Source organism: Phoenix dactylifera, chromosome 4 (genome assembly GCF_051530095.1).
Source record: "Phoenix dactylifera cultivar Ajwa chromosome 4, Ajwa_hap1_PhDact_Kaust_v1.1, whole genome shotgun sequence".
NCBI classification, from domain to species: Eukaryota; Viridiplantae; Streptophyta; class Magnoliopsida; order Arecales; family Arecaceae; genus Phoenix; species Phoenix dactylifera.
The window spans coordinates 52,016,470-52,044,037 of record NC_143193.1 but is presented as its reverse complement, the minus strand read 5'-3'; the positions used below and the strand labels follow the sequence as shown (position 1 = coordinate 52,044,037).

General features: G+C 38.7%; 3 protein-coding genes across 6 annotated transcripts; all 3 read right to left on the bottom strand.

Annotated features, from left to right (window-relative positions):
- Positions 1 to 1,142: 1,142 nt before the first annotated feature.
- LOC103701252 (camphor resistance CrcB family protein) lies at positions 1,143 to 26,624 on the bottom strand. 3 transcript variants are annotated; one of them, XM_088720503.1, is made up of 7 exons: positions 26,391 to 26,624; positions 23,115 to 23,827; positions 22,696 to 22,773; positions 19,579 to 19,677; positions 19,299 to 19,491; positions 2,421 to 2,842; positions 1,143 to 1,660 (listed from the first exon to the last, which is right to left on the bottom strand). In XM_088720503.1, the coding sequence occupies exons 2-7, from the start codon at positions 23,805 to 23,807 to the stop codon at positions 1,439 to 1,441; spliced, it is 1,707 nt and encodes a 568-aa protein (XP_088576629.1). In that variant the 5' UTR covers positions 23,808 to 23,827; positions 26,391 to 26,624; the 3' UTR covers positions 1,143 to 1,438. The 3 variants fall into 3 exon arrangements, with proteins under 3 accessions (XP_088576629.1, XP_008781470.1, XP_088576630.1); XM_008783248.5 differs by lacking the exons at positions 1,143 to 1,660; positions 2,421 to 2,842 and adding exons at positions 17,684 to 18,363; positions 18,747 to 19,171; XM_088720504.1 differs by lacking the exons at positions 1,143 to 1,660; positions 2,421 to 2,842; positions 22,696 to 22,773 and adding exons at positions 17,684 to 18,363; positions 18,747 to 19,171 and having other exon boundaries at positions 26,391 to 26,623.
- On the bottom strand, positions 6,273 to 12,681 carry LOC120112980 (uncharacterized). Of its 2 annotated transcripts, XM_039133225.3 has the most exons (3): positions 12,496 to 12,681; positions 6,856 to 7,582; positions 6,273 to 6,513 (listed from the first exon to the last, which is right to left on the bottom strand). In XM_039133225.3, exons 2-3 carry the CDS (start codon positions 7,561 to 7,563, stop codon positions 6,412 to 6,414), a joined length of 810 nt encoding a protein of 269 aa, XP_038989153.2. In that variant the 5' UTR covers positions 7,564 to 7,582; positions 12,496 to 12,681; the 3' UTR covers positions 6,273 to 6,411. The 2 variants fall into 2 exon arrangements, with proteins under 2 accessions (XP_038989153.2, XP_088576631.1); XM_088720505.1 differs by lacking the exon at positions 6,273 to 6,513 and having other exon boundaries at positions 6,599 to 7,582.
- On the bottom strand, positions 14,326 to 17,012 carry LOC103701253 (uncharacterized). The gene is made up of 2 exons (XM_008783249.5): positions 16,718 to 17,012; positions 14,326 to 14,862 (listed from the first exon to the last, which is right to left on the bottom strand). Exons 1-2 carry the CDS (start codon positions 16,968 to 16,970, stop codon positions 14,543 to 14,545), a joined length of 573 nt encoding a protein of 190 aa, XP_008781471.3. The 5' UTR covers positions 16,971 to 17,012; the 3' UTR covers positions 14,326 to 14,542.
- Positions 26,625 to 27,568: the final 944 nt, after the last annotated feature.

Here is a 27,568-nt window from a genome sequence, read left to right as displayed (position 1 = left end):
CGTCCTCCGTTTGGGGTGGCCGGAGAGAGGGAGCAGGGGGTCCTCACGGCGGGGCGGCGATCCGTCAGCGTGTGGCGTCCACCGTCTGGGGTGCCTGCAGGCAAGCCGGTGGCCGGGTTTTCCGGCGCCGGCCCTCCGACGCTCAAGTCAGGGAGGGGGCAAAGTGTGTAGAGAGGAGATAAACAGTGTTTGTAGGGCGCGGAATTTCCCAACCCCTCCTGAGAAGCCAAGGCTCCCTTTTATAGGTGGGGGTCGGTTTACCTGTGATGTAACAGGGCAGGGCCATAGTACGGCTCGGCATGCGGCTCAGGTCGGCGCACGGTCAGGCGAATCATTGTGCTGATGTCGGCGGTGAGGGCGTCGTACGACCCGAACCAGTACGCTACCAGGCGAATCATTGCATTGATGTCGGAGGTATGGCCGAGATCAGAGACTTATCATGGTTGACCAGACTCTGCTGGGCTAACTTGCCATGGAGAGCTGAGAGTCCGTAGATGACAGGAGCCATACGCATTAAATGTGGAGTAAGCCGGAGATCCGCATTAATTGCAGAGTAGGCCGGAGATCCGCATTAATTGTGGAGTAAGCCGGAGATCCGCATTGATTGTTGAGTGAACTGGAGGTTTACAGTAGCCATGCGCAATAAATGCTGAAGCAGCGGCAGGATATGGTCCTCGGTTGGACCTCGGAGGAGTACGGCCGTAGTAGGTGGCTGACAAGGGTAGACCTTGAGCGTCAGGATTTTCCTAAGTCGGAGGTCTCGAGGTCGGATGTCTTGAGGTCGGGCGTTCCGAGGTCGGACGCCGACTTTGGCTGTTCAAGGTCGGCGATTGTGCGGCTTCTTGGGGGCATTCGTGTCACTTGGGGGGAAAAATCTTATTCCCCCAACAGTAAGCATGCATGATTACTTTTTTCTGTGGCTGTGTATGTGTTCTACAGCATATGCCCACGTCTAAGATTCTTTTCCTTCAATGTTTTCTCCCGAGTCATCACTAACCTTTCCATATCTAACTGGAATTCCTGATTTTTTTTTTAATTTTTTTTTTTGCATGCTTGAAGGTGCTTTTTCTGTCCTACAATATTCAATTATACAACATGCATACAAGGGTAGGACACCAAGGACAACAAAATAAAAACAGTTAACCACAAATCTTAAAGATTTCAAGGATTCTGCATAGACTCCTCATTGCCTCAGTCCTACATTATCTCTGAAATTTTATCCATTAAACAAAACATTTTACAAGAATTAAGTCTAGAAGAGAATCTTGGCTGTTTATATAATTTTCATCCAATCTGTTACCCCAGACAAATAATATCCATCTTTTCTTTTTCCATGAAGCATCTAATGATGGCTTTGGTAACAATAAATTTAGAATTTGATAATAGCTGTTACTGTTAACCGAACTGCATTGTGTTTGCTGAATATTTCAGGTAACTCTTACTGATCGTAATGCTTTGTCCACACAGGAACAGAGTAAATAAGAGTTCCCAGTGCAAATGATGGAATGATGGTGATGGCAGTGTAAGCATATGCCCTCCTTCTGTGCCCACTCTGCCATATGGCGAACACTTCGGCAATAAAGGTCGAAACAGTGCTCAAGCAACCAAGGAAACCGAACTGGACTCCATTCACAATGATTGAACATCTCTTTGTGCCTACCTGAACACACACCAAACCAATCTGTTTCAGTAAATGGAACTGAAGAAACTAAACTTCCCCTGGTCAAAACCTAGTGTGAAATGAACTTCCCAGAGAAAGATGCAATGCTATTGGAGTGTTATGCATCAACATTTCAAATTTTATGATTTGGCTAGATTGTTAACTCTTAGCTGGGCTATATCAATCATTTGGACTTATGCATGTAGATATTCATACGCTGAGCAAACTGTATTGTTACTAATATGATGGTTTATATTTCAAATTAAAAAAAAGTCAATATTGATTGAACAATTCACATTTTAAACTGAATCTTAGCTAAACTATTTTTTATTTATGTATGTAAGTTAGTAGATATGGGTCTCAGGCGATCAAGCAATACAGACTTAAGTTCAATATATTATTTATTTACGTATGCATGTTTGAAGCTATGGATCTGAAGCAATGCAAACTTAATTTATAGGCAGAATGGATTGTGTATCATCATGAAGATTTCCTTCTTTGACATTGTCGCATACTAAACATATGCTCTTTAAAAGGTAAACGAAATATAATAAGTTACAGCTATACCAGAAGTTCACTTGGAAGGCTAAACCGAAAAAAATAACTTACTTATCTAAGTTTATAGAGACTTCAACAAATTTTGAGTGATAATTTAATTCAATCCAATCATCTAGTGATTTATAAAAAATTTAATTTGTAAGGCATTAGCAAGACAATTGCCTATCATAAAATTAATTTTATAGCAGAATGCTTCTCATACCACTTTGCTTATTGTTGCAAGTGCATCCATAAGACATGCTGCAAGAATGTTTGCCGACAATGTCCCAATGGGGAGCCATTTGAGCCTTCCTTTCCTTCCCAGCCCTTGGCCATTGAGCCTAGCCAAGTACCAGCGGATCCACACACCTGGAGGTCCCATTAAAAACCCTAACCAAAGGACAGCACCATCGGTGAGACTATCCAACTCGGTCCTAGCCAGCACCCCACTCAAAGCCCACAACAAGCCCCATAGCAGTAACATAAATGTCATGACCATTATTTGCCCACCGAAGCTTTGCACACTCAACTTTTTCAGCCGGCATCCAGCTCTTCCTGACTTGTCAAACCAGCCTGAACAGCTTCTTTGGAGTCCTTCAGCAGCTGAAACCCCGACAAGGATGCTTATACCAACCATGGACATCCCTATAGATTTATTTTAAAAAAACAACGGTCAGACCCTCCAAAATCATACAAGCATGATCGAGAAAAGCAAAATTTTGCATGCATTGAACTTCACTGCACTCTATTTTAGATGTGATATATATGTTAGCTTGCCTATTATGAAACCAACCACAGCTTGCACCCAATGACCCTTGGAAGACAATTCAAGCATTTTCTGATTCCAGCCACTGAAGGTGGTGAGACTTCCCAGGTACCCTGTTGTCAGTCCAACAACTAAATGCTCAGATACATCACGTATCCGTGCTTTGAACACAAAGCCAAACCACCCCATAAGAAAGGAACCTAACTGGTAGAAAGAATATACATGGTTCAATTGTAATGTTGATAATATTATAAGAATATTATGAATGCAAAGAGCAGATGTGAGAGATACCATATTAGAGGGAAGATCAAGGTAAAGTGCACTATCCCCTGTGAAGTCTAGAGGACCGCCAGGGCCAAAGAGCTTTTGTAGTAAATACCTTGTAAATTCCCAACAATAAGTTTGGGGTTTATTCATTCCTCATGATATTTACATAAGCTGCACGGAGTGTCATTGCCAGAAAAATGGTTTGCTTACATTGGGAAGATGCTTACATGTTAACATATACTGCAGATATCAAAGAATGAGAAAAGTAAAATGGTAAGCAACCAAATGTCACCTGTTTCATTATTATGGCTGTTAAATTAGGTGCAGAGATGGTGGACAGAGATAATCTTCCAAATTGTATGCTCACTCTTGCATGGAAAACATCCAAGTTGTTAAAGTTTGTATTATTATTTTAGTAAAGATAAGTTAGTGAAACAAAATTTCATGAGAGTTGCTAGGTCTAGCTTTGCATGTTGAGTTTCCAATAGATTCTTATAATTAATATCTTCTTGAAAGTCGGCGGCTCCATCTCATGGCAGATAACTAGAGATGAATGGGTTTAAGAATTCCATATGCAAGTAACGTCAGCTGCAGGAGCTGCAGGAATCTAAATATAACCAGATAGCATATATTTCAAGGATATTTAAGCTAGAGAGGGGAAAAAAGCATGTCAAATAAACTTTGATGAATATTTTATAAAGTTAAATAGGTAATATAGATCTTAAAAGGGGAAGCAGAATTCTTTATCAACTGCTTCAGATCAAAAGTGATTCACATGGCAGAGGGACCATGTGATCCATGAGTCCAATACAGCTCTGATTAGACAGGTACGAAGTTGTGCTTGACTAATTTGGCACTGTTTGATTCATAATTCCATAAGATCGGCCCTTAAATCATAAAAGTTCATTCATTTAAGACATTTCTTGAAAATAACCTTAACTCAATTAACCAACCAGGTTGATGTGATCAAGGAAATAATGGAGATATCATGCAGCAAGTATTTAAAATGGCATGACTGTGATAGAAATATACTGCAATAGGAGTTTTTCCAGCTCTAATAGTGCAGAAACATGGAACTTGAAAATTCATATATTTCTTGACACACATTTTTTAGAGGAAATATTTCTTGGCACATAGATATGTCAAAGTAAAGATGTCTAGCATAGAGATTCTGAAAGATCAGTCACAAAGAGTGGTTTACAATCACCAGACGTCAAGAACCTTGTTCTCTTCATCTTCATCATAGTGGATGATGTTGACTAGTTAAAAAATGGAATGTGCTAGTTCAGGGACATGCTATTGTCCAAATTTCTAATACCTAGCCCAGTGAGGATACTTAAGCAACAGAAATCCTCCCTGGCCACAAAATTCTTCTTCTTCTGTGAATTCTTTTAAGATTAAACCTATAATAAAAGAAACAAAATTGCCTCCTTTTAGGTGCCTCAGCAACTGGAAGAATACCATCAACAAACGTCGCAGACAAATGGATATGATAGAGTGGTATGCTGAAAGTATCACAAATATGTTCAAGATGCAATATTCCAGGTATACAAATAAGATTAAATGAAATAAAAAAAGGCCAACTCAGATGCTTATAATGTTGACAGTGCTTAGAAATGATGGAGGCAGCATTCATTTTTGCATTCTCACGAACTTTGTGGTTCAGCAGACCAGCAATACAGGGAATTAACATCCAGAAATAAAAACATTCATACAGTCACATAAGGATTTATGCTGTTTCTGGCAGCTGTCTGAATCTAAAGCGCTAGGCAAGAAATTCTTCAGATGGTAAAAAGTATGTGAAATCATTCAGTACCTCAAAAACATCTATCACATGCAAAAGGCAGTAGATCACATCATGCAGTGCCTTACACTTTTTGCAAAACCCAATTTAGTATGCCATTGGGAGTCAAACTAGTATCTGAAGATGCATCTTTAATTAATCCCTGTTTAAGTTTCTGTAATGTAATGGCTCTCTTATCCTAAATGAGACTTTGAAATCCAAATCAATCTAAGGAAATATTACTCCACAGTAATAACATTAATGGCTGTGGTGAGATTAGCTTGGTCATAAATTCCAATTAGGACTGCTATCAATTTCTTCCCACAAGCCCATGACTCCAATACTCCCTTTCCATGCATTCATACAGCTTAACCTGAATGCGACATAAATTGGCTCTGTAGACAGTTATTAAATAAGAAAGCATAGACACTGCTGCAAAATTTATGTTACAAGGGAGAACATCTACCCTCTAGATGTCTTCAAATTTCCTCTTTCCAACTTACAAAGTTTGAGTTTCCAAACTAAAACACAAAAGGTACAAATTAGAAATGAAATATCCTACTCTCACCTGATAGTATGATATGAGGTGAAAATAATACAGTTCTTGCAGCGAATCAGGTTTGATGTATCCAGAAAAATTCTATACATAAAAAATGGGTGTCTTAAGGATTTTCTCCATGGAAATGAACCAAATTGATTTGACAGCTCTCTGACCATGTTCAGTAAAAATATAACAGTAAACAATCACTTGGTTCACAAAGTAGTTGAAGTACAATTGTAAGTATTCATGCCTCTTTGAAAACTGGGGTCTAAGAAAGATAATTGTGTCCTCTATGCTCGGAACACAAAAAATTCTTGACAAATCATATTTTTACCATCATAGAAGAAATACCTAGGTGTCAGTGAAGGGTATGCCATATGAATCAGTACTCTCATCCAAATGCATTTTACATTTCATTGTTCATTTTCCAATGGCTTTGTCATAGATGTCCCTTCTAATTGATCTTATGTAGTTACTAAAAAAATCAGTATGAGAAGTGACATAAAAAGGAGGTAAAGAAAATCACATGCTCCCATTTGTGTATTTTTATGATCATCACCTAAGAGAATAAATTTTCATACTGCAGCATCTCTTTAATGATCATATTAGTGTTCTCTTGGCAGTTTAGTTCTTTAAACAAGTAATCAAGTTGTCAGTCAGAGCAACTTAGTGAAACAGATCCAGTGGAATCATATATGAACAGGGATACAAATGATCAGAGAATCCAGGCAACATTTCATGAAGGAGCATTTGAGGTGCTGCTGTTACACAAGCAAATTTATTATGTAAAAACATTTCATTAAATTACAAAGGTATCACCAAGCTAAGAGATATCACAGCTGCTAAAGGTAAAAGATCTATACAAAAGCATCATGTCTTACCCCAAAAATTCCAAAAACAGCAAAGACAATCAAATAGAAAATGTAGTCCAGTCTTTGAGGGAGCCTGTACTGCTTGTCCTGCAAGTGGGCATGCCATCAGCTAATTTTTCTGTTTATTTTACCTTAATAGTAGGAAGGAATTGCAAATTCAGTGCAAGTCACGTGTCTCTCCTTCTCTTTCATTTGTGTAAAATGGTGAGCTCACTTAAGTTTAATAAACATAGTATCAGTTTGATACTAAGATGCAATATATCTGTTTAAGAAATGAGGCATAAGTTTTATGATCATTTCTAGCAGCATCACTATTGCTGTTCATTTAAATATCACCAGCACAATACTTAAGTCTAGATGTTTCATATGATGACGAATTTGAAACTTCCAGCTGTTGTTGATGATGAGAAAAACATGTAGGGGACTCACATTGAGTGATGTACTCTTTTGCATTTGATTCTTCTCGGTTGAACTAAGCATGGCATCAGTTGGAAGTGGAGAAATGGTCTCCTCCATCAATGGTGACAGAAGTGAAGACAAGCTTGAATCATGGGATGGAAAGCCAATTGATATTATTAATTCATCATCAGGGAGAGATGTAGGTCCATTCTCAACATTTCTGGCATCATCAACCTTGTCATCAACCACTTCTTTATTCCCTCTATCACCCACTTGCGCCATCGTGCTATCAACATCCCCAAGTAAATGATCTACTAATTCATGTGTGAGTCTGATTGAATCAAGTATCCTGTCACCCACGTCCCGAGAAGGACTAATTAAACCCCCCTTCCAAGAACCCCTGCTACTCATTCTGCTTAATGAGTCCTGTCTTGCTCCCCTAATGACCATCTCATCACTAACTGTTTGATCCCCACTAACTCCCACCCATCCAGCAGTCTCATTTGGAACACCCTGAAGCAACAGGCTAGACTCATCATGAGAAATGCTAATAGAACTCCTTCGCCAAGAACTTGAATTACCAGTCGTACCAAATGAAGTGCTCCTCATGAAATTCCTTTGACTAGATGAATCCAAGCTCAGGCAAATACTAGGTGATGCAGGGGAAGATGGAGCATCACTATCACTGTCCCAATTTCTTCTGGAGGACTCATGTATTCTGCTGGGGTTTCTTTCCATGGGTCTTTAAGAAATTCAGCTGCAAGAAGAACGCAAGGTGGAATTCAGATAACAAATCAGAGATTTTAGCTGTACAAGTATGTTAAAAAAGTGGAAGAGAATGAGCCGAGCCATTTTGCAAGCTCACATGGTATCCCATAGTGACATGTACGACTGACAAATGGGCTAAACCTGGCAGATTTATTTCTCAATAGATTTAGCTATAGAAAGAGACAAGATTGCATGGTGTGAAAGCTATTCTATGAAGAGAATCTATTATGGTTGTCACGCCCCCGCCTCTACGAGGCACGTGAGGCACCTAGTGCCCACGTGGGGGCCATATGAGGGGGGAACACGGGGCTCCCCTGCCAGATATTGTCCGGTTCTGGGGCTTCACGCAAGCGTCCTTCACCCCTCCCCGGTTTTGTTTTTCTCCCAAAACGCGTCTGCAGGATTAGGAGACACCCGCCTCATATGCCCAGGCTCTGAAACGAGTCTTTCCGATGTGGGACTATTGGGCCTCACACCCTTCCCACCATCGGACAAGAGCCGTCCTCGGCTCTGATACCAAATAAATGTCACGCCCCAAATCCGGATCATGACACGGCCGTGCTATTGCTATCTTATGCACACAATAACACGAAGCCACATAAAATTTCATAATAAAAATAAATAGTTTCATTTACTAATATCATAACATTGTTCATGAAGTTGAAACAGTATAGAGCTTCTAAAATCTGATTATTACATAACATTTTCAATTACCCCAACCCTGAATAACATCAAGCTCCCTGCTCCTAGTGGTCTTAATCATCTGTAGGAAAAAAAATAGATAAAAAGGTATGAGCTACATAGCTCAGTAAGTAACCAGGTACTATCTTATTGGATCAAGTACAATTATGCCAATGCAGTGATTAAAAAGCCAACAGTTGATGTAAAATAAAACATTTTATAGATGATATACACAAATCAGGTCATAAAGCAATGCATGTTCTATCCATAAAAGTTCATAATCATGATAATGCAAGTCATATAAAAATATTGCCATTTATCCATACTTTAGAAAACATACTCTCAGATGGATGTGCTGCTATGGTCACTATAATCCCGTGACAGGGCCTGTTAATCTTAGTCGACTAATTCTGTTATTCATTACCAACTTTAACCCGTTGGCAGAGGGCCTGTTATTCTTTGGATGCTAGCTCCAGGGTGTCGACTGGCCTCTATTTCTAGAGGTGGTCATAGCTATCTGAGAGTTCATAAATCATATTCTTTTTCTTTCATAATTCATAATCATCATAAATAGGTTTGAAAATGATAAATGGCATTATATAATTTAAAATGCATAAACATGCTTCAAATATCATTTTTCATGCAGTCTAACATAATCATAATTTCATAACTCATACATCATCAAATATTCATGAAGGATGCTCTTTAATCAAATTCATGTATCACATGCAATCATATACTTGATCCTAATTTTGAGAAAAATATATCGTAAAGCAATACATTTTCATAATGATGAATAAATAGTAATTTAAAAACTTTAAGATCAGTGCCAAGGTTACTTACTGCAATATGCTTTCCAATTTCTTACGTCCGGGTGACAAATCCTTGATCACCTAAATAAATCACATAGGGGTCACATTATTCTCTATTTATTTCATAATTTTCTAATTTATCATAACATGAATTTACTTGCTTGGATCTCAAGTCCAATTTACCTAATTTAGAGCCCTATGGCCTCGATTTAGAACCAGATTGGGTTCACGTAGGTCAATTGGGTCTTTAATTAAAGAATTGGGCTCGGTTCCTGATTGGGTCTAGCCCTATCGGGTCAATTTGGTTTTCTGATTATGTTATTGGGCTCAATTTCAAGTCCAATTAAGTTTAATTTTGGTCCAGGATCAATGTGGCTCATCTAGGCTTGAGTCAGGGTCAGCCCAAAGTCAATTCGGTCTCAATTTTAGTTAAACTGGTTTTGAAGTGGGCTTGATTCATATTCAATTTGGGTCTGCTGAGACTAACTCAGCTTAATTAGGTTCAGATCCAACTCAATTGGGCTTAATTTGGTTCGGATTTAACCCAATTTATAGTTTGGGTTCGTCCGGACTTAGCCTAATCTGACTGGGCTCGGTTTTAATCAAATTTGGCTAAACCCATTTTTTTTTTTTTATTCTATTTGGGCCTAACAGGTTCGGATCCGTACCCGGATCAGACCCGTTAGGTCGGACCCGTTAAGGGTCTCTCACTTTTTTTTTTTCCTTTCCTTTTCTTTTCTTTTTCTTTTCTTTTTCTTCTTTTCTTCTTTTTTTTTTTTTTTCCTTTTCTTCCTTCTTCCTTCTTCCTTCTTCCTTCCCGAACCTTCTTCTCCCATTTTTTTTTTTCTTTCTTTTTCTTCTCCTCCTCTTCTCTTCTCCCGATTTCTCCTTCCCCCTTTCTTCTCATTTCTTCTCCCATGGAGGGAGAAGGGCGAGCTCGGGAGAAACGACAACGGCCGACGGCGCTCGGAGAAAACCGGGGAGGGGTGAAGGACGCTTGCGTGAAGCCCCAGAACCGGACAATATCTGGCAGGGGAGCCCCGTGTTCCCCCCTCATGTGGCCCCCACGTGGGCACTAGGTGCCTCACGTGCCTCGTAGAGGCGGGGGCGTGACATTTGGTATCAGAGCCGAGGACGGCTCTTATCCGATGGTGGGAAGGGTATGAGGCCTAATAGTCCCACATCGGAAAGACTCGTTCTAGAGCCTGGGCATATGAGGCGGGTGTCTCCTAATCCTGCAGACGCGTTTTGGGTGGAAAACAAAACCGGGGAGAGGTGAAGGACGCTTGCGTGAAGCCCCAGAACCGGACAATATCTGGCAGGAGAGCCCCGTGTTTCCCCCTCATGTGGCCCTCACGTGGGCACTAGGTGCCTCACGTGCCTCGCAGAGGCGGGGGCGTGACATTTGGTATCAGAGCCGAGGACGGCTCTTGTCCGATGGTGGGAAGGGTGTGAGGCCCAATAGTCCCACATCGGAAAGACTCGTTCCAGAGCCTGGGCATATGAGGCGGGTGTCTCCTAATCCTGCAGACGCGTTTTGGGAGGAAAACAAAACCGGGGAGGGGTGAAGGACGCTTGCGTGAAGCCCCAGAACCGGACAATATCTGGCAGGGGAGCCCCGTGTTCCCCCCTCATGTGGTCCCCACGTGGGCACTAGGTGTCTCACGTGCCTCGCAGAGGCGGGGGCGTGACATTTGGTATCAGAGCCGAGGACGGCTCTTATCCGATGGTGGGAAGGGTATGAGGCCCAATAGTCCCACATCGGAAAGACTCGTTCTAGAGCCTGGGCATATGAGGCGGGTGTCTCCTAATCCTGCAGACGCGTTTTGGGTGGAAAACAAAACCGGGGAGAGGTGAAGGACGCTTGCGTGAAGCCCCAGAACCGGACAATATCTGGCAGGGGAGCCCCGTGTTTCCCCCTCATGTGGCCCTCACGTGGGCACTAGGTGCCTCACGTGCCTCGCAGAGGCGGGGGCGTGACATTTGGTATCAGAGCCGAGGACGGCTCTTGTCCGATGGTGGGAAGGGTGTGAGGCCCAATAGTCCCACATCGGAAAGACTCGTTCCAGAGCCTGGGCATATGAGGCGGGTGTCTCCTAATCCTGCAGACGCGTTTTGGGAGGAAAACAAAACCGGGGAGGGGTGAAGGACGCTAGCGTGAAGCCCCAGAACCGGACAATATCTGGCAGGGGAGCCCCGTGTCCCCCCTCATGTAGCCCCCACATGGGCACTAGGTGCCTCACGTGCCTCGCAGAGGCGGGGGCGTGACAATGGTGATGCAATCCAACAGTAGCATGGACGCCTAATGAATGAACCAGATCAACTATTCTACATATTCAGCAATAAAAAGAGATAGGATTGCAAGGTAAAAAAGTTGTTCAGTGAAGAGAATGAGCTAATACAGTGATTCAATCCAACAGTAACTTGTATTCTTAACAAAGGAACTATGTCAAATAGCTTAACTATTCAATAGAATTGATAAGAGATACTGAGTAGGCTGCATGGTGTATGAGTGAGGAAGGTTTGGTGTAGAAGGTGAATCTAGAATTTGATAAGGAGTGTCCAGTAGTTACAGACAAAACCATCTTTTCAGTAGAGAGACAAATCCTGAAATAAGTGCAACCAAAATGGATTTTTAGTGGAAAGAATTCAAGGAAAGGCATTTTTTGTTTTTTTGGCTTTTCTTTAAAAGAATCAAGTAAAATGGAGATATATAAATATTGAGTTCCAAGACCATTTGCCCTGTGTTTTACGGAACAGATTGGCGCATGTGGAGAGAAATAAAAGCAAATTTTAAATTGGAGCCAGCATTCTTAATTGTGTGACTTATATAATGATGCCAGAGTGATAGCCAAAAGATCATTATACTAATCTTGCAGCAGACGTAGCATTCTAAATTAAGTGTTACATTAATTCTGTAACACTTGATTTTCACTCAAAAGAATATTTAATTTAACATAAGAAGTTTTTGTTAAAAAATAATTGAAGAAACCACAAGAAGGATCTTGTTAAAATCTAATAAGGAGCTATCACACAGCTAACTCAAGGCCAAGAAGAAAGAAATCACAATATGACCATTTATAAGTGCCAGATATACATATTGAAAAGTAGTGGGAGAAGACTCATGATCCATATAAAGATTCTGAAGGGGATCGTTCCTCTAGAAATGCAGATAAATCTCATATCCCATAAAAATACAGATAAACTCACAGTCTTGTGAATAAAATTAATTCTGTCGTATCTATTTAAAAGAAATATCGAAGTTAAAATTATTTTCGGATCGAACCAAATTCCATAAATTCAAAATTTGAAGGGTCAGATCCAAACAAGAAACAACGATGAGCAATTCAAGAATCGAGATGTATCCAAAGATTATAAATATTCGTTATCTTGAGAGAAAAGAAATTACTCGGCAACAACGAGGAAATGCAAAAGATTCAAACGATAGGCGTAAACCAATGAAAGCAGGGGTCTTTCCCATGTCTCCGTTCGCACCCTTTTATAATAAATAGAAATCGATCAAACAGCGGCGAGACGCACCGGGAGGAAGAAGGAAAAGAGAAGGGGGGACCCGGGTCTCCGCGGGGATGGTCTTAGCCGTCAGCGCCGCCACACAAAGTGATATAAATATTAAAGATATCTTCTATTAATACCGTATTGGTCATTCTCCCTAAAATAATATTAAAATACTTTTTTTGGTCGGCCGCCAGAACGATGGCCACCCAATATTTAGAGCATCCAGAGGTTGGTGTCAAGTTTCTACCCGTTTCAGCTTGCCACATGCTTCAAAAGACGGGCAGGATTGTAGACTAAATTATCTTTTTTATTACTCAACAATAGAAAAAAATTTTATGGACTGAGATTGATTCTGTCTCTTATTTTCATGTCATCTTATTCTTCTTGATGCTGAGAGCAGCGCTCATGCAGACTGACGTGAGCTGTGAGCTATCGTTGTATCAAAAAAAAATTATTTCATTTATAAAATAATATTTTTTATAAAATAAAATTAAAATTTTAAATGATAATTATTACCCTTAAATTTTTTATGGCGACACTCTCTCTCCATCTGTCGGTATCTCGCCGCCTTCTGACAAATCTATTTAGTTAAATCAGGTCTACCGCTGAGTTGAAGAATGAATTCAACCACAAATGAACATAAAAAAAAGCACCTCAGCTCCTTTGTTTTATTTTTATCTTTCTGTGACTCTGGCATGCACAGTTGGAGTGATTCATCAGCAAAATGGTGGGCCAATCAACACGTTTAAGATAGACGTTTGGCTCCATCCAATCAATCTCGATGATATCCATAGAATTCAGGGCATCCTTACTGGTGGCTAAGATTGTGTACTTGCATGGACAGCTAAAATTATGCTCATAATGATGCACGTCTCTGGCCTTTCCAAGTGACAGAGAAAGGGTAGGCACGTTTCCTCATAGTTTGGAAAGGCAGCCTTTAATCACCTTGAATTGGAAGAGGCTAATAAAATAGCCAGAAGCCCATTTTTGTGAGATAAAGCACAGCTCCTCCACTCCAGTGTAAGGTGTAACGCATCTATACATGCATAAAGATATGTAGGCATGGATTGTAAACTTCTTTTTTTTTGTGGTTATGTATTTCCTCATTTATACATAGGAATTTTAATATGCTCCGAACTATATGTTCTACAGCATATGCACAGACATACGCGCACATCTAAGATTCTTTTCCTTCTATGTTCTCTCCTCAATCATCACTAACCTTTCCATTCCTAACTGGAAATCCTTTTTTTTTTCATGCTTCAAGGTGTTTTTCTGTCTTACAATATTCAATTATACAACATGTATACAAGGTTAAGACCCCAAAGACAACAAAATAATAACAGCTAACCACAAGCCTAAAAAAGTTTTCAAGGACTCTATATACAATCCTAATTGCCTCAGTCCTACATTATCTCTGAAATTTTACAAAAAATTCAAAAATTAAATCTATAAGCAAATCTTCTCTGTTTATACAGTTTTCATTCAATCTGTTACCCCAGACAAATAATATCCATCTTTTCTTTTTCAACAAAGCATCTCATGATGTCTTTGGACCAATAAATTTAGACTTGGATAATAACTGTTGGTGAATGAAAGAGTTTAAGCAACACCACTGTTGGCCAATTGGGTTCTTAGATTACAGATTCCTGAATGCAAGCATGAGAAAAGATCAACTTGGATATGAATTGCAAAATGACCGTATACAATGTTTCTCAGAGGATTCAAAAAATAGCCCTGAGTTGCATTAATTTGTAAAGCACAAGTGAATACATCAACAAACTTTTAGTCCAATAGAAAACTTTACAATGATGTCAATTAAAGTAATACAGGAGAAGTATATACCAAGCAACCATCTAGTAAAATTTTCCAATCCATATCGAACCCAATGATGGAGCTCCGTGCAAACGCAGAGCTCCACTACCAGAACAGTTGCTTCCTTAGTGAGACAAAGATTTTTCAATGGCTGTCACATAAACAGACTTAGGAAGGGTACCGGTCATGCTGTCGATCATCTTCCCATCCTTGAACAGCAAAACCGTTGGAATTCGATCAATGTTGTGAGAAGTTGCAACTTGCGGGTAGTCATCTGTATTTAGCTTATAAAATTTGATTTTTCCAGCATATTCTCGTGCTATTTCGTCAATCACACGGTGAACCATCCTGCAAGGCCCACACCATGATGCCCAAAACTCCACAAGAACAGGTATATCACTGGCCAGAACAGAATCATTCCAAGCATATGCAGTGATGGCCTCAGCTGTGAAAAAATGAATAGGACATTACTTACAGTGAATATCGGATGAAAGGCGATGTTTATTATGATATTTTAGTAAACTTAGTTTATAAAGCTGAAGTTATTTGTAGACACGTTAAGGAATAACATTACAGTCCTAGGCAGTCCCCATTTGAGTCCAATACTTCAAGGTTGAAATGAATGTCAAACAACATAACTACGAAGAATGACATTTCAGAAAGGAAAAAAGAAATCAATTAACATACACTTCAGCAAGGAAGAGAAGAAATCGATTAACGTACAAAAAGATGATAGTTGGACCAAGTTATAGAACCTAACTCATGGGACCTTGAACCAGAAATATTTACACTGCTCCACTTTTCTATTTTCCTTTAACTCATGCTTCTGGAAGAAGATTTTATGCTGCTCCACATCTCTGTCTGGTATTTAGTTCCACCAAACACCGCTCCAACATCAAATTCCAAACAATGAAGTTTTCACATATCATCAGGAAGCATTCATATTTAATAGTTGTAGAGAATTCACCTCCATTAATTCAAAATCACAAAATTATGGCTCAAGTGTTCAGATAATTACTTTACCGAATAAGAGCCTGGAACAACAAAATTTTAATATGTAAATACACATTATAGGGGCACGAGTTCAAAATTGGGGCTTCCAACTTCAGAGTAAATAGAAAACCAAAAATCACAGAATTATCATTTCATAAGTACTCAACCTAGTTCAGCTATATCTGTGACATGATATGTGTGATGACCCACCACATAAGACTGAAAAAATAACCAGCCAAAAATATCAGTGAAAGGAATGCTGCTGTTATTTTGCAGGGAAAAAGGACGATCATAGTTGCATGGTCGGTCTGCAGCCGTTGATACTAGTACTTCTTGATCACATATAACCCATATAATCAGAAAACATGGCCTCGATCTAGCATTTCAGCCAACTAATCAGCCCTTATAGTGGAACTCACATAAGAGCTAAGAATTTGAATTCAATATCCTGCTACTTTTAAAATCTTTAATATCTGATTCATATTCAATATGACGAAAACTTGTTTAAATGCTTCTGTTTTATCAGTTAACTTTGCCTTATTGGAGGTTTGTACATCATGTTGCTGTCAGCAGCATACTATGAAGCCTAAATCTGGATTATAAATCAAATCATCATATATACAAGCCTATATAACCAGCTAAGACAGAACAAAGCAAGAGAAACTAAGTTACAAGTATCAATTTCCTTGAAATTTCAGCGCATAACCCGAACATCTCAAAACCCATTACAGGCACAACTATGCCCTCAAATCTAATATTGCAAAATAACCAACATGGCCTCTTAAACCAAGAAAATTGGAGATTCGAAGCATGAGTTAGTTAGTTAGCTCTCATTAAGTGGCAAAGCGGTCACTCAAGAATGCGGACAACGAAAGCAACTTTGATATCACAAACTAGATGAGTGAATTTACAAAACCAATGAATTTTTTGAATTTCCGACCATTCACTTCAGAAACTTCTAATGGATGTAAACATCAGTCAATTTAAAATTTATCTGAAAGTTATAAAGATTTTTTTTTTTGAAAAAAATTGGTAAACTAATCTCACAGCATCACTCCAAATGCAGGATAAAAGCAACAATACCCAAATCGAGCCCAAATATAGGAAAGAAATTGATCAACCACTAAAGAAAAAAGAACATGAAAGATGAATCAAAACCTATACACGACGGTCCTCATTACAACATCAAGAAGGATAAGATAAAAATAGCATCGAAGCATCTCGATTTCGTATCATCAAAAAGCTATTTTTATGACGACTTTGGTAGCAAAAGCAGGAAAAAAAAAAACGATTTTGAGAGAACATACGAGCGTCGTAGAAGAGGCAGAAGACCTCCCCGCTGCTCGCGCTCGGCCTCCGTCTCCGTCTCCGTCTGGTCACGGAGGTCGCGGAGAGCGCCCAAGGGGTTCGAACCCTCCATCCCTCCGACCCACCGAAGCACGAAAGAAAAGGGTTCAGGAGAAGGCCCTCTTTCCTATAGGGCGAGACGGGAGCTATGGAGTCCTTCGCCATGGGAGACGCGCACGATAAGCAGAGCGGCGCAAGATAAACGGCACCCATTTTGGTAGAGGGAGGGAGGGAGGGAGGGGAATGACGGGATGGCGGGCGTCGCGGCACCTACTCGCCGGCTTAATGTATATGTTCCTGCAGTGTTAAGTTTACTAAAGTATTCCTATCCATATGACCAAAAAGGGTCGATTGAATTAATAATTTGATGTGCATTCCTATTGGGTTCTTGTATCCTGGGCTGGTTAGTTAAAGAAGATTTTGGGATTATTCGGGTGCGGATGCGCGTGGAAAATTGGAGGGCGGGCTGCAAGGTTGGGGGTTGGTCGGGACGATGGGAGGGGACAAAACTTTTGATTATCTCCATCTAAAGGATGAGATTTCGCGGAATATTTTTCTTAGAAGAATGGTCACGGAGCCAGTGGATTTGGAAGGAAAGTTGGACTTGATCGCTTTAGCTTTAGGCTTCAGCACACTGGAGAGGATTTACTTTTAAATTCGAAGGAAATAATGGAAAGAAAACATCGATGGCAAAAATAAAAGAATTAGAGACTTTTCCATGATCTAATTGTCAAGGAAATGCATTTTGAACACGGCACCACCCCATCATGATGATGGGTTCTTTATAGAAACCAGTTGCAGGACAACCCAAATTTGATGGACAAGTGTTCAGTTTCAGCTAAATTAAGCCTGCATAAAAATTGCTATACCATGCCTCTCATCTTTGCTGAATTGTAAACAGTAAATGATAATGAAGCCTTTCTGCATCGATCTAATGGGAGATTTTTAACTCAATTCACTCCTTAGAGCGAGGCAATACATAAAATGAAGAAAAGAGAATCATACTTGCATGTCTCTGCATCAAAACAGTAAGGAGCTACTAAAGCACACCTCTCATATGATAATCTACAGGCTAATAATACTCCTGCATCTTGTGGGAGAACAATACTAAAATTGGAACATCAGATGCAGAAGCAAATCCCCAAGTATTCTACAAGTTGGGCTGGGGCTTATACGCAATTCATAACCATTTACACTCTAGCAAAAAGAAACAAAAATTAGGAAGGCTCGGTGCATGAGGCTCCTGCGATTGTAGGATCTTAGTAGGATTGGAGCATCCTCATCGTTGCGCTGAGGCTCACCCTCCATTTACACCAAGATGATTCCTAAGAAATCATACCTATAACCAAACCTCACTGCGTCTGCAGAATATTTCAGGTGACTCTTACTAATTGTAATGCTTTGTCCATACAGGAACGGAGTAAATAAGAGTTCCCAATACAAACGACGGAAGGATGGTGATGGCAGTGTAAGCATATGCCCTCCCTCTGTGCCCACTCTGCCACATGGCAAACACCTCGGCGATAAAGGTCGAAACAGTGCTCAAGCAGCCAAGGAAGCCAAATTGGATTCCACTCACAACGATCGAACATCTCTTTGTGTTTACCTGAACACACCAAACCAAACTGTTTCAAGTAATGAAGCAATACAGACATAATTTATCATTATGTCTTCATACAAGTTTGTAATGAGGCAGAATGGATGGTGTATCATTATGAAGATTTACTTCTTTGACATCATCTAGTACTAAACACATGCTCTTTAACAGGTAAACGAAATACAATATGTTACAGCTACACCAGAAGTTCACTTAGAAGGCTAAACCGAAAAAAACAACCTGCTTATATCTAAGTTTTTAGTGACTTCAATAAATTTTGAGTTATAATTTAATTCAATCCAATTATCTAGTGATTTATAAATATAATTCAGGCATTATCAAGATAACTGCCTATTCACAAAATTAATTTGATAGAAGAATGCTTCTCATACCGCTTTGCTTATTGTTGCAAGTGCAGCCATAAGACATGCCGCAAGAATGTTTGCCGACAAGGTCCCAATGGGGAGCCATCTGAGCCTTTCTTTCCATCCCAGCCCTCGGCCATTGTACCTAGCCAAGTACCAGCGGAGCCACACACCTGGAGGTCCCACGAAGCACCCCAACCAAAGAACAGCACCATTGGTGAGACTATCCAACTTGGTCCTAGCAAACACCCCACTCAAAGCCCACAACAAGCCCCATAGCAATAACATAACTGTGATGACCATTACATGCTGAATGAAGCTATGCACTCTCAAGTTTTTCAGGCTGCATCCAGCTCTCCTTGACCTCCTGTCAAACCAGCCTGAAAAGCTTCTTTGTAGTCCCTCAGCAGATGAAACCCCGACAAGGATGCTTATACCAACCATGGACATCCCTATAGATTTATTTTAGAAAAACAGCAGTCAGACCCTCCAAAATCATACAAGCATGATCAAGAAAAGCAAAATTTTGCATGCATTGAACTTCACTGCAATCTAGATGTGATTTATATGTTAGCTTGCCTATTATGAAGCCAACCACAGCTTGCACCCAATGACCCTTGGAAGACAATTCAAGCATTTTCTGATTCCAGCCACTGAAGGTGGTGAGACTTCCCAGGTACCCTGTAGTCAGTCCAACAACCAAATGCTCAGACACGTCACGTAGCTGTGCTTTGAACACAAAGCCAAACCACCCCATGAGAAAGGAACCTAACTGGTAGGAAGAATACACATTGTTCAATTGCAATGTTGATAATATTATGAGAATATTATGAACGCAGAGAGCAGATGTGAGAGATACCATATTAGAGGGAAGATCAAGGTAAAGTGCACCATCCCCTGCGAAGGCTAGAGGACCACCAGGGCCAAAGAGCTTTTGTAGTAAGTACCTCGTAAATTCCTGACAATAAGTTTATGGTTTATTCATATCTCACGATATTTACATAAGCTGCACAGAGTGTCATTGCCAGTAAAATGGTTTGCTTACATAGGGAAGCATGCTTTATAAATATAAACATGTTAACATATACTTCAGATATCCAAGAATGAGAAAAATGAAAAGGTAAGCTACTAAGCATCACCTGTTTCATTATTATGGCTGTTACATTAGGTGCAGAGATGGGCGGGCAGAGATAATTTGCCAAACTGTATGCTCGCTATTGCACGGACAACATTCAAGTTGTTGAAGTTCAAATTATTATTTGAGTAAAGATAAGTTAATGATAATTTTCAAAATTTCATCAGACTTGCTAGGTCTAGTTTTACATTGTGAGTTTCCAATAGATGCTTATAATAAATATATTATTGAAAGTCGACAACTCCATCTCATGGTAGATAACTAGAGCTGAATGGGTTCAAGAATTCCATATGCAAGAAACATCAACCGCAGGAGCTGCAGGAATCTAAATATAACCAGATAGCATATATATCAAGGATATTTAAGCTAGAGAAGGGAAAAAAGCATGGAAAATAATTTTTTATGAATATTCTATAAAGTTAAATAGGTAATATATATCATAAAAGGAGAAGCAGAATTTGTTATCGACTGCTCCTGACCAGAAGTGATTCACATGGCAGAGGGACCATACGATCCATGAGTCCAATACAGCTCTGATGAGACAGGTACGAAGTTGTGCTTGACTAATTTGGCATTGTTTGATTCATAATTCCATAAGATCGGCCCTTAAATCATAAATGTTCATTCATTTAAGACATTTCTCGAAAAGAACCTTAACTCAATCAAACCAACCAGGTTGATGTGAAATAATGGAGATATCATGACTGTGATAGAAATATACTTCAATAGGAGTTTTTCCAGCTCTAATAGTGCAGAAACATGGAACTTGAAAATTCATATATTTCTTGACACATTTTTAAGAGGAAAAATTTATTGGCACATAGATATGTCAAAGAAAAGATGTCTAGCATAGAGATTCTAAAAGATCAGGCACAAAGAGTGGTCTACAATCACCAGAAATTGTGAAACCTGTTCTCTCCATCTTCGTCATACTGGATGACATTGACTAGTTAAAAAATGGAATGTGCTATTTCAGGAACATGCTATTTTCCAAATTTCTAATACGTAGACCAGTGAGGATATTTAAGCAGCAGAAATCCTCCCTGTCCACAAAATGCTTCTTCTGTGGTTTCTTTTAAGATCAAACCTATAATAAAAGAAACAAAGTTGTTTCCTTGCCTCAGCAACTGGAAGAATACCATCAACAAATGTCGCACACAAATGGATATGATAGAGTTGTATGCTGAAAGTATCACAAATATGTTTAAGATACACCCTTCCAGGTATAAAAATAAGATTAAATGAAATAAAATGGCCAACTCAGATGCTCAATAATGTTCGCAATGCTGAGAAATTATGGAGGCAGCATTCTTTTTTCAATTCTCACCTAACTTTGTGGTTCAGCACACCAGCAATACACGGAGTTAACATACAGAAATAAAAACATTAATACGGCACACATAAAGATTTTATGTTATTTCTGGCAACTGTTTGAATCCAAAGCGTTAGGCAAGAAATTCTTCAGATGCTAAAAAGTATGTGAAATCATTTAGTACCTCAAAAATATCAATCGCATGCAAAAGGTGGTAGATGCCTTCTACTTTCTACAAAACCCAATTTAGTATACATTGGGAGTCAAACTCGTATCTGAAGTTGCATCTTTGGATAATCCCTGTTTAAGTTTCTGTATTGTTAGGGTCTCTCATCCTAAATGAGACCTTGAAATCCAAGTCATCCTAAGTGAATATTACACCACAGTATAACATTAATGGCTATGGTGAGATTAGCTTGGTCATAAATTCCAATTAGGACTGCTATCAACTTCTTCCCACAAGCTCATAACTCCAATATTCCCTTTCCATGTATCCGGACAGCTTAACCTCAATGTGACGTAAATTGGCTATGCAGTCAGTTATTAATTAAGAAAACATGCACCGCTGCAAAATTTGTGTTACAAGTTAGAACTTCTACCCTCTAGGTGTCTTTGAACTTCATCTTTCCAACTCACAAAGTTTGAGTATCCAAACTAAAACACAGAAGGCACAAACTAGAAATGAAATATCCTACTCTCACCTGATAGTATGATACGAGGTGAATCTAATACAGTTCTTGGGGAAAATCAGGCTTGGTATATCCAGAAAAATTTCAAACATAAATGAGCCAAAATGATTTGACAGCTTTCTGAACATGTCCAATAAAAATATAACAGCAAACAATCACTTCGTTCACAAATTAGTTACACTACAATTGTAAATATTCATGCCACTTTAAAAAATGGGGTCTAAGAAAGATAATTGTGTCTTTATGCTCAGAACACAAAAAAGTCTTGAAAATGTATATGTTTACTAATCATAGAAGCAATACCTCAGTGTAAGTGAAGGGTATGTCATATGAATCAATACTCTCATCCAAATGCATTTTACATCTCGTTGTTCATTTTCCAATAGCTTTGTCACAAATTTCCCTTCTAATTGATCTTATGTACTTACTGAAAAAATCACTATGAGAAGTTACATAAAAAGGAGGGAAAGAAAGTTACATGATCCCATTTGTGTATTTTTATGACCATCACCTAAGAGAATTAATTTGCATACTGCAGCATCTCTTTAATGATCATATTAATGCTCTCTTGGCAGCTTAGTTCTTTAAACAAGGAATCAAGTTGTCAGTCAGAGCAACTTCGTAAACAGATCCAGTGGAATCATATATGAACAGCGATACAAATGAATAGAGAATCCAGGCGAGTTTTCAAGAACAAGGGGAGGAGCATTTGAGGTGCTGCTGTTACACAAGCATATTTATTATGTAACAACATTTGATTAAATTTCAAAGATATCATCAAGCTAATAGATATCATATGTGCTGCATGCAAAAGATCTAAACAAAAGCATCATGTCTTACCCCCAAAATTCCAAAAACAGCTAAGAAAATCAAATAGAAAATGTAGTCCAGTCTTCGAGGGAGCCTGTACAGCTCGTCCTGCAAGTGAGCATGCCATCAGCTAATTTTTCACTTTATTTTACCTTAATAGTAGTAAGGAAATGCAAATTCAGTGCAAGTCATGTGTGTCTCCCTCTCTTTCATGTGTGTAAAATGGTGAACTTACTCAAGTTTAATAAACATGGTATAAGTCTGATGCTAAGATGCAATATATTTGCTCAAGAAATGAGGCTTAAGTTTTATGATCATTTCTAGTAGCATCACTATTGCTGTTCGTTTATATATGACTAGCACGATACTTAAGTCTAGATGTTTCATATGATGACTAATTTGAAACTTCGAACAAATGTTGATAATAGAAAAACATGAAGGGGACTTACTTTGAGTGATGTACTCTTTTGTATTTGATTCTTCACGGTTGAATTAAGAATGGCATCAGTTGCAAGAGGAGAAATGATCTCCTCCATCAATGGTGACACAGGTGAAGACAAGCTTGTATCATGGGACTGAATGCCAATTGATATTATTAATGCATCATCAGAGAAAGTTGTAGGTCCATTATCATCATTTCTGGCATCATCTACCCTGTCATCAAATACTGCAGTATCCCCTTTATCACCCACTTGGGCCATCGCGCTATCAACATCCCCAAGTATATGATCTGCTAATTCATGTGATAGTCTGATTGAATCAAGTATCCGGTCACCCACATCCCGAGAAAGACTAATTGAACCCCTCTGCCGAGAACCCCTGCTACTCGTTCCACTTAATGAGTCCTGTCTTGCTCCCCTAATGACCGTCTCATCACTTACTGCTCGATCCCCACTAACTCCCACCCGTGCAGCAGTCTCATTTGGAACGTCCTCAACTTTCGGGCTAATGCTAATAGAACTCCGTCTCCAAGAACTTGCATTACTAGTTGTACCAAATGAAGCGCTCCTCATGAAATTCCTTTGACTAGATGAATCCAAGCTCAGGTGAATACTACGTGATACTGAGTTAGATGGGGCATCAATATCACTGTCCTGATTTCTTCTGGAGGACTCATGTAATCTGCTAGGGTTTCGTTCCATGATTCTTTAAGTAAATTCAGCTGCAAGAAGAAAGCAAGGTGGAATTCAGATAACCAATCAGAGATTTTATCTGTACAAGTATGTTGAAAAAGTGGAAGAGAATGAGCTGAGCCATTTTGCAAGCTCACATGGTAATGTAATCCCATAGTGACATGTATGACTGACAAATGGACTAAACCTGGCAGATTTGTTTTTCAATAGATTTAGCTATAGAAAGAGACAAGATTGCATGGTGTGAAAGCTATTCTGTGAAGACAACAATCTAATATGGTGATGCAATCTGACAGTAGCATGGACGCCTAACGAATGAACCAGATCAACTATTCTACGTATTCAGCAATAAAAAGAGACAAGATTGCAAGGTAGAATAGTTGTTCAGTGAAGAGGATGAGCTAATCCAGTGATTCAAGCCAACAGTGACTTGTGTGAATAACAAATGAACTAGGTCAAATAATTCAACTATTCAATAGAATCGAAAAGAGATACTGAGGAGGCTGCATGGTGTATGAGTCAAGAAGGTTAGGTGTAGAAGGTGATTCTAGCAATTTGATAAGGAGTGTCCAGTAGTTACAGACCAAACCATATTTTCAGTATAGAGACAAATCCTGAAACAAGTGCAACCAAAATGGATTTTTAGTGGAAAGAATTCAAGGAAAGGAATTCTCTTTTTTTTGGATTTTATTTAAAGGAGTCAAGTAAAATGGAGGTATACAAATATTGAGGTCCAAAACCATTTGCCCTGTGTTTTACGGAACAGATTGGTGCATGTGGAGAGAAATAATAGCAAATTTTAAATCGGAGCCAGCATTCTTAATTGTGTGACTTATATAATAATGCCAGAGTGATAGCTAAAAGATCATTATACTAATCTTGCAGCAGAGGTTGGATTCTTCCATCAGCATAGCTTATATAATAATGGGGGAGTGACGGACTAAGAGATTATAATACTAATTGTAAAGAAACCAGCTGTAACTTGTTCTTTTTCAGGACCCCCTGCGGATTTTAATTCTAAATTACAGGAAAGACAAGGAAAGGTATCAAATAAGATCAGTCAGAATTTCTTTATTTAAAAAAAAAAAGAGCTTTCATTGAATATCACCCTCTGACAAAGTTTACAATTCAAACAGAGTGCCTGAAAAATTCCCACATTCTTTAAACAACATTAATTCTGTAACACTTAATTTTCACTCAGAAGAATATTTAATTTAACATAAGAGGTTATTGTTAAAAAATAATAGAAGAAACTACCAGAAGAATCTTGTTAAAATCTAATAAGGAGCTGTCACACAGCTAATTCAAGGCCAAGAAGCAAGAAATCACACTATGACAATTTATAAGTGCCAGATATACATATTCAAAAGTAGAGGGGGAGGACTTATGAGACATATAAAGATTCTAAAGGTCGGGGGTACGCAAATATTGTGCATTGATTCTCCTAGAAAATTTTAGACACCAAATACCTCCAAAGAATGAGACAAGAAACATGGACGGAAAGATTAAAAAAATAAAGATACAGAAATAGTTTCTAAACTAGTAGAAATAAAGAGATAGGAAAGAAGGCATGGGTTTAACAATCCTCACGAAAAATTAAAATAAAAATAAAGAAGAACAAAGAAAAGACCATATCGCCATAAGCATCCGCAGCATTCTCTATTCGCGTAACCTATTTAACAATTGTAGAGCTGCAGCTCAAGAAACTATTATATGATAAACCAGTTGCAGGTTGTGTTTTGCGAGGAGCTACCGGAGACTTTAATTTTAAACTCCAGGAGAGAGAAAGAAAACTATCAAAATAAGATCGATCAGAATATTTTTATAAGAACTTAAGGATTGTTCGTCGAATATCACCATTTGATAAAGGGAGAGATTGGTAGGGGGTCGGGGTTCCTCTAGACATGCAGATAAATCTCATATCTCATAAAAATACAGAGAAATTCATAATCTTGTGAGTAAAATTAGTTCTGTAGTATCTTGTTTCAAAGAAACATCTAAGTTAACGCAATCTAACACAAGTAGTTCGTCCATATTGCAATCCAACACAAGTAGTTCGTCTATATTTGAGATCGACAAGCAAGAGACGATACTAGCTTCTCAAGGTAGAGCTCTGATTGAACCAAATTCCAAAAATTTAAAATTTGAAGGGTCGGATGCAAACAAGAAACGACCATGAGCAAATCAAGAATCGAGATGTATCGAAAGATTATAAATATTCATTTTCTTGAAAAAAAAGAGAGACAGACAGCAAATTTTCGCATTGGACTGCAAGAGATTTATTTTCTGATCGAATCAAATTCCAAAATTTAAAATTCGAAGGGTCAGACGGGAACAAGAAACGACGATGAGCAATTCAAGAATCGAGATGTATCTAAAGATTCTAAATATTCATCTTCTTGACAAAAAGAAAAATACACGGCAGCAACGAGGAGATGCAAGAGATTCAAAAGATAGACAAAAGCAAATGAAAGCAGAGTCTTTTTTTAAGAAAGCAAAAAAAAAAAAGGAAAACAGGGGAAAGATCATGTCTCCGTTCACAGCTTTCTATAATAAATATAAATAGGGGAAAAAAACAGCGGCGAGACGCACCGGGAGGAAGAAGGAAAAGAGACGGTGGACCGGGTTTCCGTAGGGATGGTCTTCGCCGTCACCGCCGCCCCCCGGGGAACCACCGGCGACCGGAACCCCCGTCCGGCGGGAATGGTCGGACGAAGACAAGGGAGAAGGATCGGCAAGAGAGTCGTCGGCGCCAGAGATATGGAGAGGGGGTTTGGTTTCTCTCCTCCTCAATTCCTGGTCTCTCACATGCAACGCTCTTTCGCTGGCTTCCAGAACGTAATGACCAAGGTTTTATAACAATAACGCCGCACCGTTAGGCGAATATAACGGCCGTTATTTGTTTCTTACAAAATAAAAAATTGAAACAAATCTACTCTTCCATTCAAAAATATAACTGTTCAATATTTTAGAAAAACTACTGTGCGAATTGGAATACTGGAACAATTGGTATTTACTCTTTCTTTTTCTTTTTTTTTTCCGTCCTATCCCTTTCTTTCCCCAATGAAACCGGAAGAATGTCTCATTCGATTGTATCTTTATCCTTATCTTATCTTTTCTTAGAACCGACCAGCTCGCTATACGCTATAATTATTGATGTAACTGTTTTACTTTAAAAAAATAAAATTTTTTATAATAAAAAATAATTATATTTTTTATAATTATAGTTTATAATTATATATTTATTCATATATAATGGTTCATCAAACTATATAAGTGATGGGATAGTAAGTCACACTGACTCAACTGTGGAGCTTAATTAGATATAATAATTATTATTTTAAATATAATAATTAATTAAAAATCTTGTGTTTTAGAACTTTTCTAACAAATTCAGCAATATTTAATATTTATAATTGCATAAATTAACAATAAAAAAATGATAGATTGGGATCCTGATTCTTAATTTGAGTTTTCATCAAATGACAATCTAAGTTGAAAATAAATCACTATTGGGACGAGAATACAAAACCAAATTACTCAAATTGTTCAAAATTTGGAACAATAAACACGTGTGTTTTTTTTTTCACTTCAGTGCACACTTGATTAAGTAACACAGGTAGAATGCGTGAAAACCTATTTTTTAATAGAAAATTTAAAATCTTTTAGAAATAATTGTAATATATCAAGCTAAGCTGAGCAAAAATTTTATAAAAATTATTTTCTAGTAATATAACAATAAAATTCTCCCCATCTCCTCGTTTCCTTTC

Excerpts from the sequence above, each read along its gene's own strand:
- LOC103701253 (XM_008783249.5), bottom strand. The coding sequence starts at position 16,970 with ATGGGTGCCGTTTATCTTGCGCCGCTCTGCTTATCGTGCGCGTCTCCC. Across the intron at positions 14,863-16,717 it reads CTGCCTCTTCTACGACGCTC|CTGAGGCCATCACTGCATAT; the intron begins GTATGTTCTCTC and ends ATTTTTTCACAG.
- LOC120112980 (XM_088720505.1), bottom strand. The coding sequence starts at position 7,563 with ATGGAAAGAAACCCCAGCAGAATACATGAGTCCTCCAGAAGAAATTGG.
- LOC103701252 (XM_088720503.1), bottom strand. The coding sequence starts at position 23,807 with ATGGAACGAAACCCTAGCAGATTACATGAGTCCTCCAGAAGAAATCAG. Across the intron at positions 22,774-23,114 it reads AAAAGAGTACATCACTCAAA|GACGAGCTGTACAGGCTCCC; the intron begins GTAAGTCCCCTT and ends GCTCACTTGCAG. Across the intron at positions 1,661-2,420 it reads TTGCAACAATAAGCAAAGTG|GTAGGCACAAAGAGATGTTC; the intron begins GTATGAGAAGCA and ends GTGTGTGTTCAG.